At 36.1% G+C, this 15,878-nt stretch overlaps 1 protein-coding gene across 10 annotated transcripts in view; it reads left to right on the top strand.

The window, feature by feature from the left end:
- The first annotated feature begins 7,419 nt into the window (after positions 1-7,419).
- Positions 7,420-15,878, top strand: part of Cntln (centlein) — a 365,014-nt gene continuing 356,555 nt past the window's right edge. For all 10 annotated transcript variants that reach the window (XR_007104991.1, XR_007104992.1, XM_047524968.1 and 7 more), the window contains exons 1-2: positions 7,420-7,854; positions 13,741-13,829. Coding sequence is in view for 8 of the 10 variants with exons in the window: in XM_047524968.1 (XP_047380924.1) it covers positions 7,495-7,854; positions 13,741-13,829 (449 nt within the window). In the remaining 2 variants the exon portion in view is untranslated. The remainder of the gene's footprint in view (positions 7,855-13,740; positions 13,830-15,878) is intronic.

The following is a 15,878-nucleotide window of genomic DNA, read 5'->3' as shown; positions in this document are numbered from 1 at the left end:
GATTAAAGCATACAAGGTATCTAGAGTACAACAAAGAGCTTTAAGTGGGTAGGATTGTATATATGAGTTCCGGAAAGGAAAAGATTAATGTGACCTAGAGACTCTGTTCTATAACAATCAAAATGTGTTAGTTTAAGAACATAAATGATAACTTTTATCAAATTTTCAGCATGTATAAAGTTTAGCAGAACAGACCTCAAAATTCACAACAATGGGGATAAGTCTAACAAGGTGAATTTAAATAATAGCTTAATAATATTTAATAAGAATTTGATTATATAGATGCTATTTATTGTTCATTACCTGATTGTTTCATTTGATCCATATTACCCCATGAAGCTTATTTTTATCCTTATTTTAAGTTTAGGTAATATTCCCAATGCCAAATAATTCATAAATTATGAATCTGTGCTTCAAATTCAGAACTAAATTCTTAAGTACTACTATATTACACTGCCTCAATAGCTCAAAAAAGATAAATATAACCTTTATATTTATGTATTTATTGTGAAACACCTCACCAGTTTGGAGTGCAAATAAGGTAATTTATCCTAATAATAATACAATTAAGTAGTCAAGATTTTGCCAACTCAATTCAATTGGACATGTCCATTCTCTGTTTCGGGACTTCCTCCTTTTATTTTCCAGAGTCTAACTTTGACTTAAGAGACTCAGTTTGATTCTAAAAGTAGAGGACGAAAAGTCGGGAGAATCTCCTGAGGATTTTAAAGGTTCCAGTTTCTAGCTCTCAATGTTCTGTTGCTATCTCGTGTGGTAGAGAGCTGAGTCTACTTAGTTGGATGCAGCTTTCTTAGCAACCTGTACATTGATGGTGCAGAACCCTCAGCCATTCTCTTTATGGGAAGATCCAATACTCTCCAGTGCATGCTGAACCAAGAACAATCACACTTGAACTTCCAAGCTGACAGTTCTTTGGATGACATTCAATTACTAGCCATTTTCCCCAGACAGATCTTAGTGACAAGAACCAGGTTGAATTTTCAGTGTCAGCCATGTGCTATACCAGAACTGACCCTTACTGTACAAATACCTTCCCCTGAATATTTAATCCCAGGGTCACCTGTCCAGACTTTCCCTTCTCTCATGGGTCCTTTCTTCTCCCTGTTCCTGTCAAGAACATCTCAATCCACTAGATCCAAAGTAATGCTAAATCTTAAAGGAGAAAAGATCTCGATGTCTTTCTTTTAAGGCACTATGAATCTTATGCATATGTACTTAACTCCCAAGTATCAATGAGTTCTGTATATACCATAACCGTCACATGCTACTGACTCCTATAAGTATGTTTTGAGTTCAGAACCTCAGAACTTTATGTTGGCACATTCATTTTGCCCAATCAACATCTCTAACTGGATACCTCTTAGGCATTTCAACCTGCATAGATTCCAAATGGACCTTTACTTCCCTTCTAAAAGTCATCTCAGTTTATGGTACTTCCAAATATTCAGGTATTCCAAACAAAAATCTGAGATTCAGACTGAATCTATCCTTTCCCTCTTCTTTATGTCTAATGAATCAGTAAGTCTGGTTGGTTAAACCTTTGTAGTATTCCTGAATGTCACACCTTACCCTTGCAAGCACTCTGATCCAAGCCACCTATTTCTTACTTAGACTAGTCTTCTTGCTTTTATTTGCTTTTCTCTGACTTCACAATCCATCCTGTCCAGAACTGAGTCTTTCATTCATGTGGTGACATCATATCACTCCTGTGCTTAAAATCTTTCAATCACTTCCTATGAGGCTTGGTGTAAAGTCCAACTCCTTCTTTCATCTTATGCCATAATTCTTTTCACTCTAACTACAGTCATACTTGTTTGTATTCCATTTATAGAATGTATCAAGCAACTTTGTACCTTGGGTTTTTGCGTTTGCCATTCACATACGAGACTTTCTGAATGATTGGTTTCTTCTCATTTTTTAGGTTGCAGTTTAAATCCCATCTCTTCAGAGAGGCTGATCTTAAACAACCTAACAGAAATAGCCTCTGTCCAGATATATTGTATTATATCACACTGACTTTTTTGACACTGATTACATGCTGTTTTTTCTTAAAAAGTTGCTTGTTTGTCAATTATCTTTCCCCATATGAGTTTCATAAAGGAAGAAACGGTTTTGCCTTTTCCTTTCTGTATCTCTAGTGCTAAGTTTCTAAGTGCACACAGTAGGTATTACATAACATAATTTGATGATTCACTAAGTGAATAATTAATGTGAGAGCTTGTGCATTCCAGATATGCAAATACCTGCCATAGTTTTTGACCACTTAATTCAGTGGTTCTTGATTCTGGCTGCATGTTGGACTCACCTGTGGAAATTTTAAAAGGTAACAATGTTTGAGTCCCATACCACATCCATTAAATTAGAATCTCAGGAGACAAGACAGGACTCAGATATAATCATTTAAAAAGCTCATTTAGTTGATTCTAGTCTGTAACTGTAATGGAGAACCATAAGATAAATACCATTCCCTTTTCTTTAAGCCCCAGGTCAGCTCTTTTGTTATTCCATTTAAGTCTTTTGGTATGATTTCATTTCAAATGATTGTTCTAGAAAAACAGTTCTGGAAAGACCAGGATCTCTTTACAGTCCTTCAAATTTGGAATTTACTTGTAGATCTCAAAATTTGTTTCCTGGCCATCTGGATACTTTTATCTGCTTGGGACTGGGCTTCTCAGAGGTTCCAGGATAACAGACATTTCCTGGGAAATAATTTGTATGAATGTCATTCCTCACAACTTATAAAGCTTTGAAGCGTTCAGATTTCACTCACGAGCTTTGGCTTTGTGTTCATACTCCTTTTTCCTTTTTGTCTGATAAGTCTCCCAGGTATTTTCTTGGTGTGCTTTCCACTCAATTTGTTATAGTTTGGATCTAGAATTTCCCCCAAGAGTTCATGTGGTGAAGTCTTGGTCTCCAGCTGATAGTGCTATTGGGAGGTGGAGCCTATTTGGAGGTGTGTATTCTTGAAGAGCATATATCTTGTCCCAGACCCCTTCCTTGCACACTTTCTCTGATTTTTTCCCTCAGATATTAACTTTGATATCCTGTAACTCCATGGAAGCATTCTCTATTCATTGCAAAGGAACATCCACTGAAGTGAGATATAATTAACTACCATAATGAGTGTCTGGTAATTGCTGAAGGCAAGATTATCTGTGGCAGTTAGAAACTAGCTAATAGGTATTTATCAAGTGCGTCCTTTGTTAGAGCATCATGATAGGTATGATGAGGAGCACAGAAAAAAAAAAAGCATTTTTTTTCTTCAAGGATTTTGTAGCCTACTTGGAGACATTTATAAATCCCATGTATATGAAACTTTAGGACAATTATAAAACAGATTTAAAACAAAAAATAGATGCAAAATACAAATTGAATATATATTATCTGGGGGTATATAATATTTAGGTAAACCAGAATTAAATAGTACATTCTATATCTTCCAGAAACTGAGTTTAATGAAGACCATGAAGATGATAAAGAAAGTAGATACATTTCCTTTGGTGTTCACAGGAGGAGTTCTGTGTACAAACCCCTAACTGGAGTATTTTTTCAATATTGCCTTGAGGGAAAAGAATATTCGGTTAAGGGATTCCAGGTATATTATTTCATCAATCACAGAGGAGGAAGCTGAAATATGATTGAGAAGTTTGAAAAAATAGGGTGTTGCCTTACTCTGGTCATGTGTCAAAAATGAAGAGCTAAAACTATAGCAACCCTGTAGCAGAATCAGTGGAATTTCTCAGGTAACCTGGCACTGTGTGTCAAACCTGGAGGTTACTTTTTCCCCCTCAGAATAACATTCACCTTGGAAGTTAGGATTTAGTAGACATCATTTTAGAAATGCCTGTAATTAGAAAAAAGAATAGTTAAACATTTTGGATTGTTATACCTGGAGATGTAAGTGGAAAATGAAATTCTGTTTCCATAGCTCTGTAGGGTCATGATTTTGAAACGTATGAAAATCGTATGTACAACTGGAATTGAAGGTTTGTCCTTCTATGCCTATAATCTTGACCAAGAACACTCTTAGGACTGATCAAGGGATCAAGAGTTGCTAGGAATTGCTTAACGAAAATTATAATAATTGTAAACACAAAATTGTTCTTTTGGTTTACTGCCACTAACCCCTGGATTGTGATTTGTCCACATTAGACTGAGACACTATGTCTGCTGCTGGTTCAGGTATCACATTGGCACATCTGGCTTTTTGGATTTCTCTTAACTGCCCATGCCAAAGATACAGGCAGTTAGCAATTCTTTATTAACTCCCTAGGATATGGCAAACATTAAAAATTGAGATAAAAATTTAAAAGATATGAAAAGAAATATGTAGTCTCACTCATACCTAAGTTGTTTAAAACTTAACAATTTCTGCTGACTGAATAAAGATGATGCCAAATTGGTAAAGAGAAATCAACATGTCTTAAAATTCTATATTCTTTCTGGAAACAAAGAAATATAAAAGGTGATAAATGGCTAATACTTTTTTTCTTCTTCTTAAAGTTAAAAGTAAATTTTTATCAAAATTAAAGTAATAGGTATCATCTAAATATAATATTAATTTGCACATTTCCTCACTTCTCTCAGTATTTCAACCAAACAGTGGTGATATGAAGAGAATCATGTCTCTATATTCTAATATACTTCATCTTCAGCAACTTTATTATATACTTTCCAAGAACAGATAATTACTTTTAAATGTTTGAACAGGGAATTGAATAGGAGGAACACTGTTTATTTTGAACATTGTTATTCAGGTAAAAAAGTTCAGGTCTTTAACTTAGCTTTCTGAGATATGAGTGTCAATATTCAACATTTCATTCATTTCTATGTGTTGAAAGAACCCCCTGTGTACACTCTGGAAGTGTGCACATTTCTTTTCTTAAAAGATGTCTGCCTGTAAAGAACTCTTGCAACTCAACAACAGAATAACAATCTAATTTAAAAATGGGTTAAAGAGATATTTTTCCAAAATCCAACAAGTAAGTGAAATGATGCTCAGTGTCATTGGTCAAATAAAAATTACAAGAGATACACTTAACATCCACTAGGTTATTGTTAAAACAAAGTTGGCAAAGATGCTAAGAAATCGGAACTCTAATACATTCCTGATGGGATGCTGCAGTCATTGTAGAAAACTGGTGGTTTCTTAAAGTTATCCATAGCTTTACCATATACCCTAGCAATTCTATTCATAGGCTATATATTAAAAAAATAGAACAAAGTTGTTCACATAAAATCCAGTACAGAAATGTTCACAGCATCTTTCTTTACATTAGGCAAAAAGTGCAAACAACCCTAATGTCCATTAACTAATGAATGGATAAACAAATGTGGTATATCCATACAGTGGATTATTCAGCTATAAAAAATGAAGTAGGGATACATGCTACAACATGGATACATTTTGAAAACATTAGGCTAACTAAAAGAAACCAGACACAAAAGTCCACATATTGTATTGTCCAATTTATATGAAATACCTAGAACAGGCAAAATAACGAAGACAGAAATGAGATTAGTGATTGCCTGGGGCTTATGGGAGGAGACAATGTGGAGTAACTAATGGGTAAGGGGTTTTGGTTTGGGTCATAAAAAATATTCTGGAACTGGATAGTGTGATAGTTGCCTAACATAGTTAATGTATAAATGCCACTGAATTGTTTTTTGTTTGCAGCCCTTTGTCACATAAAAGGAAAATGAAAAAAAATCACATCTACCTGTCTAGCCAAGATTCAGGATATCCTTTTTGGGGATCTATAAGTTTATCTATATATCTCTATATACCTAAGTATCTTCTATTATGCACAATTATATATATATATATCATCTATTATGTAAAATATAAAGAGAGATTTTCAAAAGAATCTATGATCAGGTGAAATGATGCTGTTTTGAGTGAATGCAAATTGCCTTTAAAATGTGCCTTCATATTGACTGTAAGCCAAACAAGTGAACCATGTAGTTAGAATTCCCAGTCTTAAGTCCAGTGAAATCTGACATGCTATCAGACCTAATGCTGTATTTCAGATGACAGGTAGGTGGTAAGGATATTAATCAAAGGCACAGGTTTTAGACTAAGTGGAATTAAGTGGATTCAAATTCTAGCTCTTCTAATACCAGAGGTGAAAATTCAGGCAAGTTAAAGTAACCTCTGTTTCTTTACTAGTAAAATGGGAGTAATAGTATCTAATTTAACATGACTTAAGAATTGAATGAATTCATACATGAAAAGTACTTAGCACTGCATTTGGTATGTTTAATGTTCAATAGGGTAGCTATTTCTAAGACTTAAATATACTTTTTCTAATGCAATCCTTTCATAAATTTTGCAAGATATTCACCTTTAGTGGGAAGGAGTCTGCTAGTCTTACATGAGCAGGATGCCAAGTGGCAGGGCATCTTCTTGAACACCAACTTAATATTGGCATAAATGAATTTGAAATACAATGAAAGTAGTCACTTTGCTACTTAAAACTGTTCCTTAAAACCCCACCTCAGTTCTCCAAGGATTCTGGAACCTTTTCTGCAAAACTGTGATGCCAGCTCAATGTATATCTTCTTACTAAGCTTAATAGTAAGGAAGTGTTTTAAGGATAAAGAAAGGACATTATTACTTATTTTAAGTTTATAAAGAAAGCAGTCAAAAAGGAAGAAAACAAAACAAAAAAGAAAAACAAGGGAATGACTGATAAAGTAAGTAGGTCTTATTTCTTTTACCATGTTCCAAATTACTCATTTCAGATTGGTCCGACCCAACCTGTCGGGCTGTGTGGGTCACGCTCACTGATACCCAGCCAACGAATAAACAAACTGGTATACAGATTCAAAGGAAATCATGACTCTTGCAAACGAAAGACAAAGGGTGTACAAAGGATCATAATTCAAATGGGAAACCTGCTTGATAGTCCCAGCTCAGCACAAGGCTTTCCACTTCTCCTTGACATCAGTCAGCTGCATATCATATGGACCTAAGGCAGTTTTGCTAAGGAATGTGAAAAAACACTTAAGTCTAAAACCTATTCCCTCATCCTCAAGGAGCTTATAACAGCGCTGGAGAGATTAGCCATGTTACTAACACTTCGGGGCGGTCAATGAAACATGACAAATGAGTTGGCAAAGACCTTGAAAGAGGAGAAATTCATAGTTAAGGATCATTTGGGGCTGGGGGCTTGTCAAGGAAGGCTTTAAAAGGCGGGATGAGAGCTAGGCCTTAAATGGACAGGAAATCCAGGCGTTCCTGGGGAAGAACTCAGGCTGGGCACTAACCGGACTAACCCTCCGGATACGGCGCATGCGCAGCCCCACGCTCGCGGGCCGCGGTAAGCGGGCCAAGACCCGTGAGCGCGGGACCCCGCGCGCCTAGGCGGGAAAAGACATGCGCATGCGCAGCTCGGCGCTCCGGGCTCGCCAGGATGGGAAAGGGGAGGTGGAGTTTCCAAGCGGGAACTTGACCCGTTAGCATCAGCGGTCATGGCGGCGCGTTCGCCGTCCTCACCGCTCCCTCCGCCCCCGGCGCGACCGATGGGCCCTCGGTCCCCACGCACTGGGCGGGGAGCTGAGGTCCATACGGTGCGCAGCGAAGCCTCGGGGCTTGCCGGCACCGTGCGGGATGTCGTCGTGGACAAAAGTGACATACTCTGGCGGGGCGAAGAAGGGTCAGGGGCCCGGCGAGGGCCCGCGGAGGCTGCTCCGGCTCATGCTCCCCTCCTCAGCGAGCCCATGGGGTCCAGGCGGCTAGAGGGAATCTCGGTAGAGGAGGCGAAGGTGACCCACACGCAGCTGCTGGAGGAAGAGTTGAGCAGCCTAAAGGAGGAGCTGGCTCTGTGTCAGGTATCTAGGACCTCCGCCGGCCTTTCCCTCCGTAGCCGGGCAGGGGAGGCGCGCCCTTCGGCCCAGCCCTTGGGCTGCGTCGCTCAGCGGATTGGGAGCCTCCCCAGCCGCTCCCGCGACGCCGCCTCCAGGCTCCCAGTGCCAGCTCGGCCTGCGGCCTGGGGCTGGAGGGATCCGGGCTCCTGCTCCCCTGCAGTCACCCGCCAGGCAGGGCTCGCCTCGGCGCCGGGTTTGGTTTGGTCACTTGGATACCTCCAAAAGGCGCATTCGCACCCACTTCCGCCCTCCTCCCCGAAGTTCAAGTTCCCGTGGTGGTTGGTGTTTGTAGCGGTACCTGATCCCAGGAGTGGAGTGCAGCCTGCAAGTTGAAATGAACAGAAAAGCTTAAACACTTGTGTTAAAATAAAATCCGTCAATGAAGTAGCCTGTTTTAAATTTCCAACCCGTACTTGCTGTTATACTTACATGGTCAGACTTGTAAACACAGACTCATAATCTTGAAGTCTGGGGCTGGAAACTTTCACACAGAAAAGATGATGTTTGAGAGTATTAGCCAACTACAGTATTTCCATAGTTTCCATAGTCCCAAGAGTGAGAAATCTCATTTTCATCTGTTCTCACCGGTGATAAGCATTTGCTAAATCAGTTGCACCAGCGTTTCTTCTTATTTGTAGTGTTTGTGTATACTAAGGATGAGCTTCACCAGCTTCAAGTATAGAGACTTAATTTTCCTTTAGTTTTGCCTGCTTATCACCATCCCCTCTCTGATTTTACCAGAAGGTTAGATTAAATATTGTGATTTTACCACAGGGTTAGATTAAATATTGGGAACTCACTCAACAATAGATCTTTAAGTTCCTGTCTTCAAGATAGATACCAATTAGAAACTGCTCAGCACCAAGGTAACTTTTGAACAGTTTCATCAGTTTAGATTAATAAAACAGTTCATGAAATTCTCTTTTGTAGTTCGTTCTGCTGAATTTTTTTTGCTGTTTTTATAGGCACTTGCTGAGTCAAAGCTGTAAATACAGGACACTCTTGTACAAATTAAATATATCTTTGATTAAACAAGTTGGGGAAGTATTATATGCCTATTCTTCACTGGTTAAGGGAGCAAAGGGATGAATAAAAGACACCAAAGAGCTTACACACACACACACACACACACACACACACACACACCCCTCAACCTTGGGGAGTTAAAAGAATGTGAGCTCATAATAAAGGTCTTTGTTAAAAGTCATAATCTAAGACAGTTTCCACATGTTTTCTTTCCTTTCCCTATACCCTTCTATAATTAAGACCTTAGCTGGCTAAGGAAATTAGTTATTTACTTTTTATAATTAATTAAGGAAATCTGTTGAGTGTTGAAAACAGCCTGATGAATCCTTTTCCTAAACCCATTCATTATTCTTTTAAAATGTGGCTCCCAATATGTCATTGGCCTTTGTGACCTTGAACATATCTAGACTAGGAAGATGATTGCATTACTATAGGCAGAGGTAAGAATATAGAAATGGTCATAATAAGCTTAGAATGATGATCTTTTTGATTCTATCATGTACTGTTAGATGATCATAAGCATTCTAGTGAATGAAATTCGCACTATCCCACACCATAAAGCTTCGGTCAAACCAGACTCCTAGTAAAATTGAACTCCCAGTTTTTTTGTAAAAAAGCATTTCAGTGATTAAATTCACTTTTAGATCTTTTTATTCTTTCATTTGTTTATTCAGCTAGAAATCATAGCACCTGAGAAAGCATAATATTAAAACTGCTAGAAAGTTCAACCTAAAGTTCATTTTATATCAATTTAGTAACCTATGTACACATTTAATTTTAGAATATTTATGATAAAGGTATGTCATGAACTCTGATATTTTCTATTTTAAAAGATAGTATTCAGATATAAATTAATTTCACATCACTATAATGGATCAAGTATACTGTTTGGGAAAAAGAACCTCATTTGATCAATAAATACATAGTAGCTTCAGTTATGTTAGTTCCTTCCCCATACACATTTAATTTAGGGGAAGCAATTACATGTGATTGGTGAAAAGTTTGATTCCATGTATCATTTCCCTCCATTGGAATGCCTTGGAGTAGAAAATAAGTGTTTCTCTTAATGTGAGCATCCTATCTCACTCTTGGTGATTTTATTAAACTTTTTGTTTCCATGTGACTGCCACATTAGCAAGCAAACTACACATAATGCTTAGCCGAAGAAAAGGTGATTGATTTCAATGTGAAAAGCTGTCTGTATTGCACTTACTGAGGATTGTTGATTAGCTTCCAGATATAGCTTTTGTCCAGGGAATTTTTCAATGGTGTTCCAAAGGGTGATTCTAAGTCCATGACATTTATGCCTTTTTTTCATGGATTTAGTGCCTAGCACTATTGTAGTCTTAATTTTGATTTTATCATTCAAGAATGTATTGTGACAAAAGAAGCCATTGGTATGAGTATATATGTGTTTATCACAATTTGTAGAATACCAGGTAAGAAAAAGTAATGTTATGTAGAGTTCATAAAGCGCATTTTCTGTTTTGGTAGCAGCCAAAATATTTACTAAACCCATAGACCAATTTCAAGTAAAACATTATTAAGGCATTTAAATAAAATATATATTCATTACCAAATTTAATGGTGAAACTGTCTTTGGAAGCACATGATGTTGGAGGTAAGAGTATATGATCAGAGAACTAACTCCCTTATTTTATGTTGGAAACTGTATTGAAGCCTTGTCAAGTCATTCAAAAAGAAAAATAAATTTAAGTATGTATTGTATAATTAGATTTCCCCTCATTGTTAGTAACTGTATTCTAATGGGTGAACTTTTTGTTAGGTTATTTTTCATAATGATAATTTTTCATAATGAGTGGCTACTTTGTGTCATACTTGCAAATAAACTCCTTCCATTATTTTCTTGAATTTTGATGAGCAAATTATTTGTTTAAATATAGCAAATAATGTTTAGATGTTTGGTGAATTCATTTGTCCATTATAGGCAAAATTGAAGGTCTATTATGTTTCCAAAATGAATCCATATGTTGGGAGAGTAGGTACCCACTCAAAAGGAGCAGATTTGGTGTCTGTGTTTATGTAGGTGGTGTCTGTTTCCATAGAAGCTGATAAGTAAAAGACAAAAACCTTCAGGAAATTTAGACTCAAGTCACCTAGCATTTAGTCAACTGTTTCATAAACTGTTTAATAAACTTTGTGAGAAGGATTAGGGATTTTTATTTTTAAGTATGTGTTTGGAAGTTCTGTATGAGAACAAGTAATTTTATGAGTAATTTTAAAAGGTTTTTATTTTAAAAAATTTAAAAAAGAATATCTTTAAGTGCCTGAAATAGGGAAAGTACAAAGAGAATATGATTGGCAATAGTTTACTTGTTTTAATATTTGGAACAATTTGGACACTAGTTCTGTGGGATTTTTGAAGTGGTTAATTTTTTCTATATGAAAAGAATCTTTTCAATAATTGGAGGAATAATCTACATTAAATTTAATAGGACATTTAAATAATTAAAACACAAAATTCTTAATAGTTGACCACTGCAATCCATTTTTAGCATTTTTTATTTCAGTGCTGGAAATTGATCCCAGGGCCTTGTTCATCCTAGGCAAGCACTCTACTGAGTATAACCCTAGCCCTTCATTTGTAGCATTTTATTACTCATCAGAAGATTTACTTTGCTTTTCAAATGACCAGATATAATGGTTATAGTTAATAACAATGTATTAGATGCTTGAAAATTGGTTAAGAGAATAGATTTTAATCTTTCTCACCATGAAAAAGCTTACACAATTATTTTGATTTAGCTATTTCACAACATATATGAAAATATATACTGAAAATATATGTCATTTTGTCAATTAAGAAACTAAATTTCCCAATCCCCCTCTCCCACAAATTCTAGAAGATCGAGTAAATATATTTTTAATCTAGGAGTAGAAAAGACATTTCTAACTAGTACATAAAATCCATAAGCCATCAGGAAAAAGATGTATAAATTCGAATATATAAGATTAATAACTACTTTTTTTTTTTCAAAAAAAATCCCCGCTGAGAGTAAGTTAAATAAGGAACAACAGGCTGGGAAAAAGTATTTCTAACCCACTTGGCAGACATAAACCTAATTTTATAATTTCCTGTAAGTTTCAGTAGCACCTCTATTTTGTTGGCAGAACTTGGTCACATAGCCATAAGACAAGAAAGACCAGTGTGATAGTTGGCCAACAAAGAACCAAAGTGGTTTCTGTAACAAAAGGAGAAAATGGATGATGGAGACAGATACTAATTCAGGTATATGCCACACAAACAAACAAATACAGGATTATTAAATGTGCCATGAAAAAGAAAAAAAAAAAAGGAAGACAAAGGGTAAGGGATTGCAGACATGTGTTAGTCTTAATAACTATTGTAAATATAGTAGTCAAGAGACTTTTCTTAAAGCAGTGATATTTAAGACTTGAATGAAGTGAAGAAGTAATCTATATAAAAGTCTGGTAAGTAGTTCATTATGTACAAAGACTTAGTGCAAGTAGAGTAAAAGTCAGTGTGAACAAAGGGGAGACTGATAGATTAATAGATGAGGCAGAAGAGGTACGTATGAGGATGATGTGGTTTTTAGGTTTGGTGAAGAATTTGAATTATCTTCCTAATCTAATGGGAACCAGTTGGAGAGTTTTGAATTGTAAGGTTAGGAGCCATAGTTGAGAGCTAAGCAAGAAATGATGTTGATTTGGACAAGAGAGATTGTAGTGGAAGTGGTGAGAGTGGTTGTAATTGGGGTGTAGTTTACAGATAATGTCACTTACTGTGATGGTTTGAATATGAAGTATGAGCAATAGAGCAACCAAGATTGACTTCTGCATTTTAGGTTTTTGAATTAATGAGTAGACGATGATGCCATTTTCTGAGATGCAGAGGGCAGATTTGTAAGAGGGTAAAAATTCAAGAATGTTGTTTGGACAAGTTTAAGATGCCTATAGGCATTCAAGTGGAATAATCAGGCAGCTAGTTGGAGTTACAAGTGTGGACATTAAGAGTAGAGGAAATAGTTAAGAGACAGATGGAAGTCTCAGTGAAGAGTTTGTATGTAAAACCATGAGACTGGCGTGAGGTCCACATGGGCAGTGGCTTTCAACAGATTCAGAAAATATTGATGTTTGAATCTTACTGAAACCAATTAATCAGAATTTGTAGATTGTCACTATTTTTTAAAAGGTCCTCAAGATTGATTTCTGTCAACTAGAGTTAATAACAACTGACTTGTGCAATAAGGATTGAAACTTTCAATTGTTCATTTGATTTGACAGTATAGAGGACCTTGAAAAATAATTTTATCATGTGGGGAGGGAACTCTTTTAGAAGACATTGTAGAGTGAAAAGGAGGTGAGGTAGAAGAGACAGTGTTTAAAGAGTCTTGTTGATAAGGGGAGCTGAAAAATGGTGCAGTAGTTGCAGGGCAATTTTAGAGTAAATCTGCCTTGATAGTAAGCATTTCAGCATTTCCATCCCATTGGTTACCAATGTAAGGACTTCTATAAGCTTTCCTGCCATTCTTTTTTTTTTTTTTTTTTTTGAGGGGATGGGGTGGGGTACCAGGGATTGAACTCAGGGGAACTCAACCACTGAGCCACATCCCCAGCCCAATTTTTGTATTTTATTTAGAGACAGGGTCTCACTGAGTTGCTTTAGTGCCTCAGCCTCCAGAGCCACTGGGATTATAGGCATGTGCCACTGTGCCTGGCTCCTGCCATTCTTTTAAATAATTTGTTGATATAGAACTGGGGATCAAGGAATATGTTTTTTATTTTTGAATTTAAAATAGCTATACAAAGCAATGCACTTAAAATATCCCTTATTTCTTTAAGGCTGATAAAGAATTTGTGTGGTCGTTATGGAAACGTCTCCAGGTAACAAACCCAGATCTCACACAAGCTGTCAGTTTGGTGGCGGAAAGGTGAGTTCCAAAATTTAATTTTTTGTGAGTATTTGGTTTGTTGAATTTGTTTGTTAGCTACCTTTTTGTTGCTGTGACAAATACCTGAGAAAAACAACTTACATATACTATGTGAGTATGGATATGTGCATTTGTGTTGAGCTATTGTAGCACAGTTGTCAAAATTGGAGAAGTTCCTGTTATTTGACTTCTTACTCCATAGACTGTCCCTGTGGACTTCCTAGACCTGACTCAGTTTTCCCCTAAGATAATTGCAGTATGCATTTGAAAGCCTGGAGTGACCTTGCCAGAATAGAGTAAGTACTCTGGAATAGGTTGAGAGATTTTACTTATACTTGTATTACTCTGTAGGGGATGTTCAGTCATTTAACTATAGATTATTGGGCCTCTCCTTGGTCATTAGAAACACTGGAGTGATGCTGGGTAATACTTATCAAACATTTGGTATACAGTAGTCCCATGACACTTAGAATAGCACTTAAAACACTTGCTTTCCTATTAAGTGGATTTCATTATATTTTCTAAATGAGAAGCTAAACATATGGATGCCTTTCCTTTTTTTCTTCAGTGGAATCATGATCATAAAATCTGAACATCATTTTTGATAATAATTTTACTTGTATTTACCTTTGGAGTCTCTGGCCCTGGGATCATCCCAATTTTGACTGGAATTTGACTTGTTAAAAATCTGTGATACACACTTAACTATGTCTAATTTTAGTATCCTTGACTGTTGTGTACCCTTAAAATAGTGTAATCAGTTTATCCTCATGTTGCTGTTGCTAATTTATCAATCAACTTTCTCCTTTTGATGATCAGGATTAAGTCTTGTTAAAACCCCCTTGTTACTTTTTCAATTATCTTGGGATGATTTGTGATCGCTCTGTCTCCCTTTATTTTTTCATTTGAAGCAGGCTAAGCTTTCTAGAGATGTCTTGGATCTTCAGTTGTTATTTCTGTGATTCTTCTTCCTCCTTTCATTTGTGAATTTATTTCAACTTTTAAAAAATGGACCATAATTTGTACTTTCTACTTGGTTGAACAGAAGCAAATTTAAAATATTATTAGGCCATTTTCTTCATATAATTTCCTTTTAATATTTATAATATATACTTATGTGTTTTTATAAGAGCATATGTGTAAAAATTGTATTTTATAAAAAAATGCATATATTAAAGGAAGGTACTCAAAAGACTTTCTGTGATAACATGTATTTTGAAATTTTTGGAGATTACTGTTTTTTAGCTATAATTTTCAAAATTCATTATACACAAGCTATACTTGGACAATTTAGCAAAATGTAGCTTTGTCAGAATTTCTCAATCTACTGAATCTCTAGTGGTGGATGTAGCTCAGTGGAAGAATGCTTACCTAGCATGTGTTTGGCACTGGGTTCAAGACCCAGCACTACATACACATACACAAAAAAAGCTTTCCAGATAATTTTGAAGTTGTAGTTTTATAGATCACATTATGAAATATGAATTTTGGATTGACTTTTGAAATTGGAAACCTACAGTTGCATCTATAATATGACTATGTAAATATGTAGTGTGTTTGAATCCATTGAGAAATGAAAATTGTGTGGCATGCAACCTATATATTTCAAGAAAGAATATTCTAAATATCAAAATTAAGTAGATTATGGAAAGAACCTATTACCTGACCCAAATTAATTAATTACCATAATTACCCAAATAATGCTGCAGTTAGGCCTGATGATATTTAAGCCTTGGTTTCCCTAGGTAATATTATTCTATTTCTAATTTACCTTCTTTGTACTTTCTTTTATAAAGTCTCTCTATATTCTTTGTAAGACATTTGTATAATGAGCTAAGGATATTTTTCCTTGGGCTTTTTGCCTTAAGATGTGGATTTGGACCAGTTGCTTTCTAAACCTACTCACTGCTGTCATCCTAGGTTTTCTTTTCTTTATACTCCTGAGCTTATTCTGAAGTTTCTAGTATCTTATATCTTCCTTTTCCTTTAGGTTGGATTATTTTTTCAAGTGTTTTTCCCTCAAAAAGAATGCACTGTTGGTATATTTTC

This window comes from Sciurus carolinensis, chromosome 14 (assembly GCF_902686445.1).
Source record: "Sciurus carolinensis chromosome 14, mSciCar1.2, whole genome shotgun sequence".
Taxonomy (NCBI): Eukaryota; Metazoa; Chordata; class Mammalia; order Rodentia; family Sciuridae; genus Sciurus; species Sciurus carolinensis.
The sequence above is the reverse complement of the archived record's forward strand: the minus strand, read 5'-3'. Positions and strand labels throughout refer to the sequence as shown.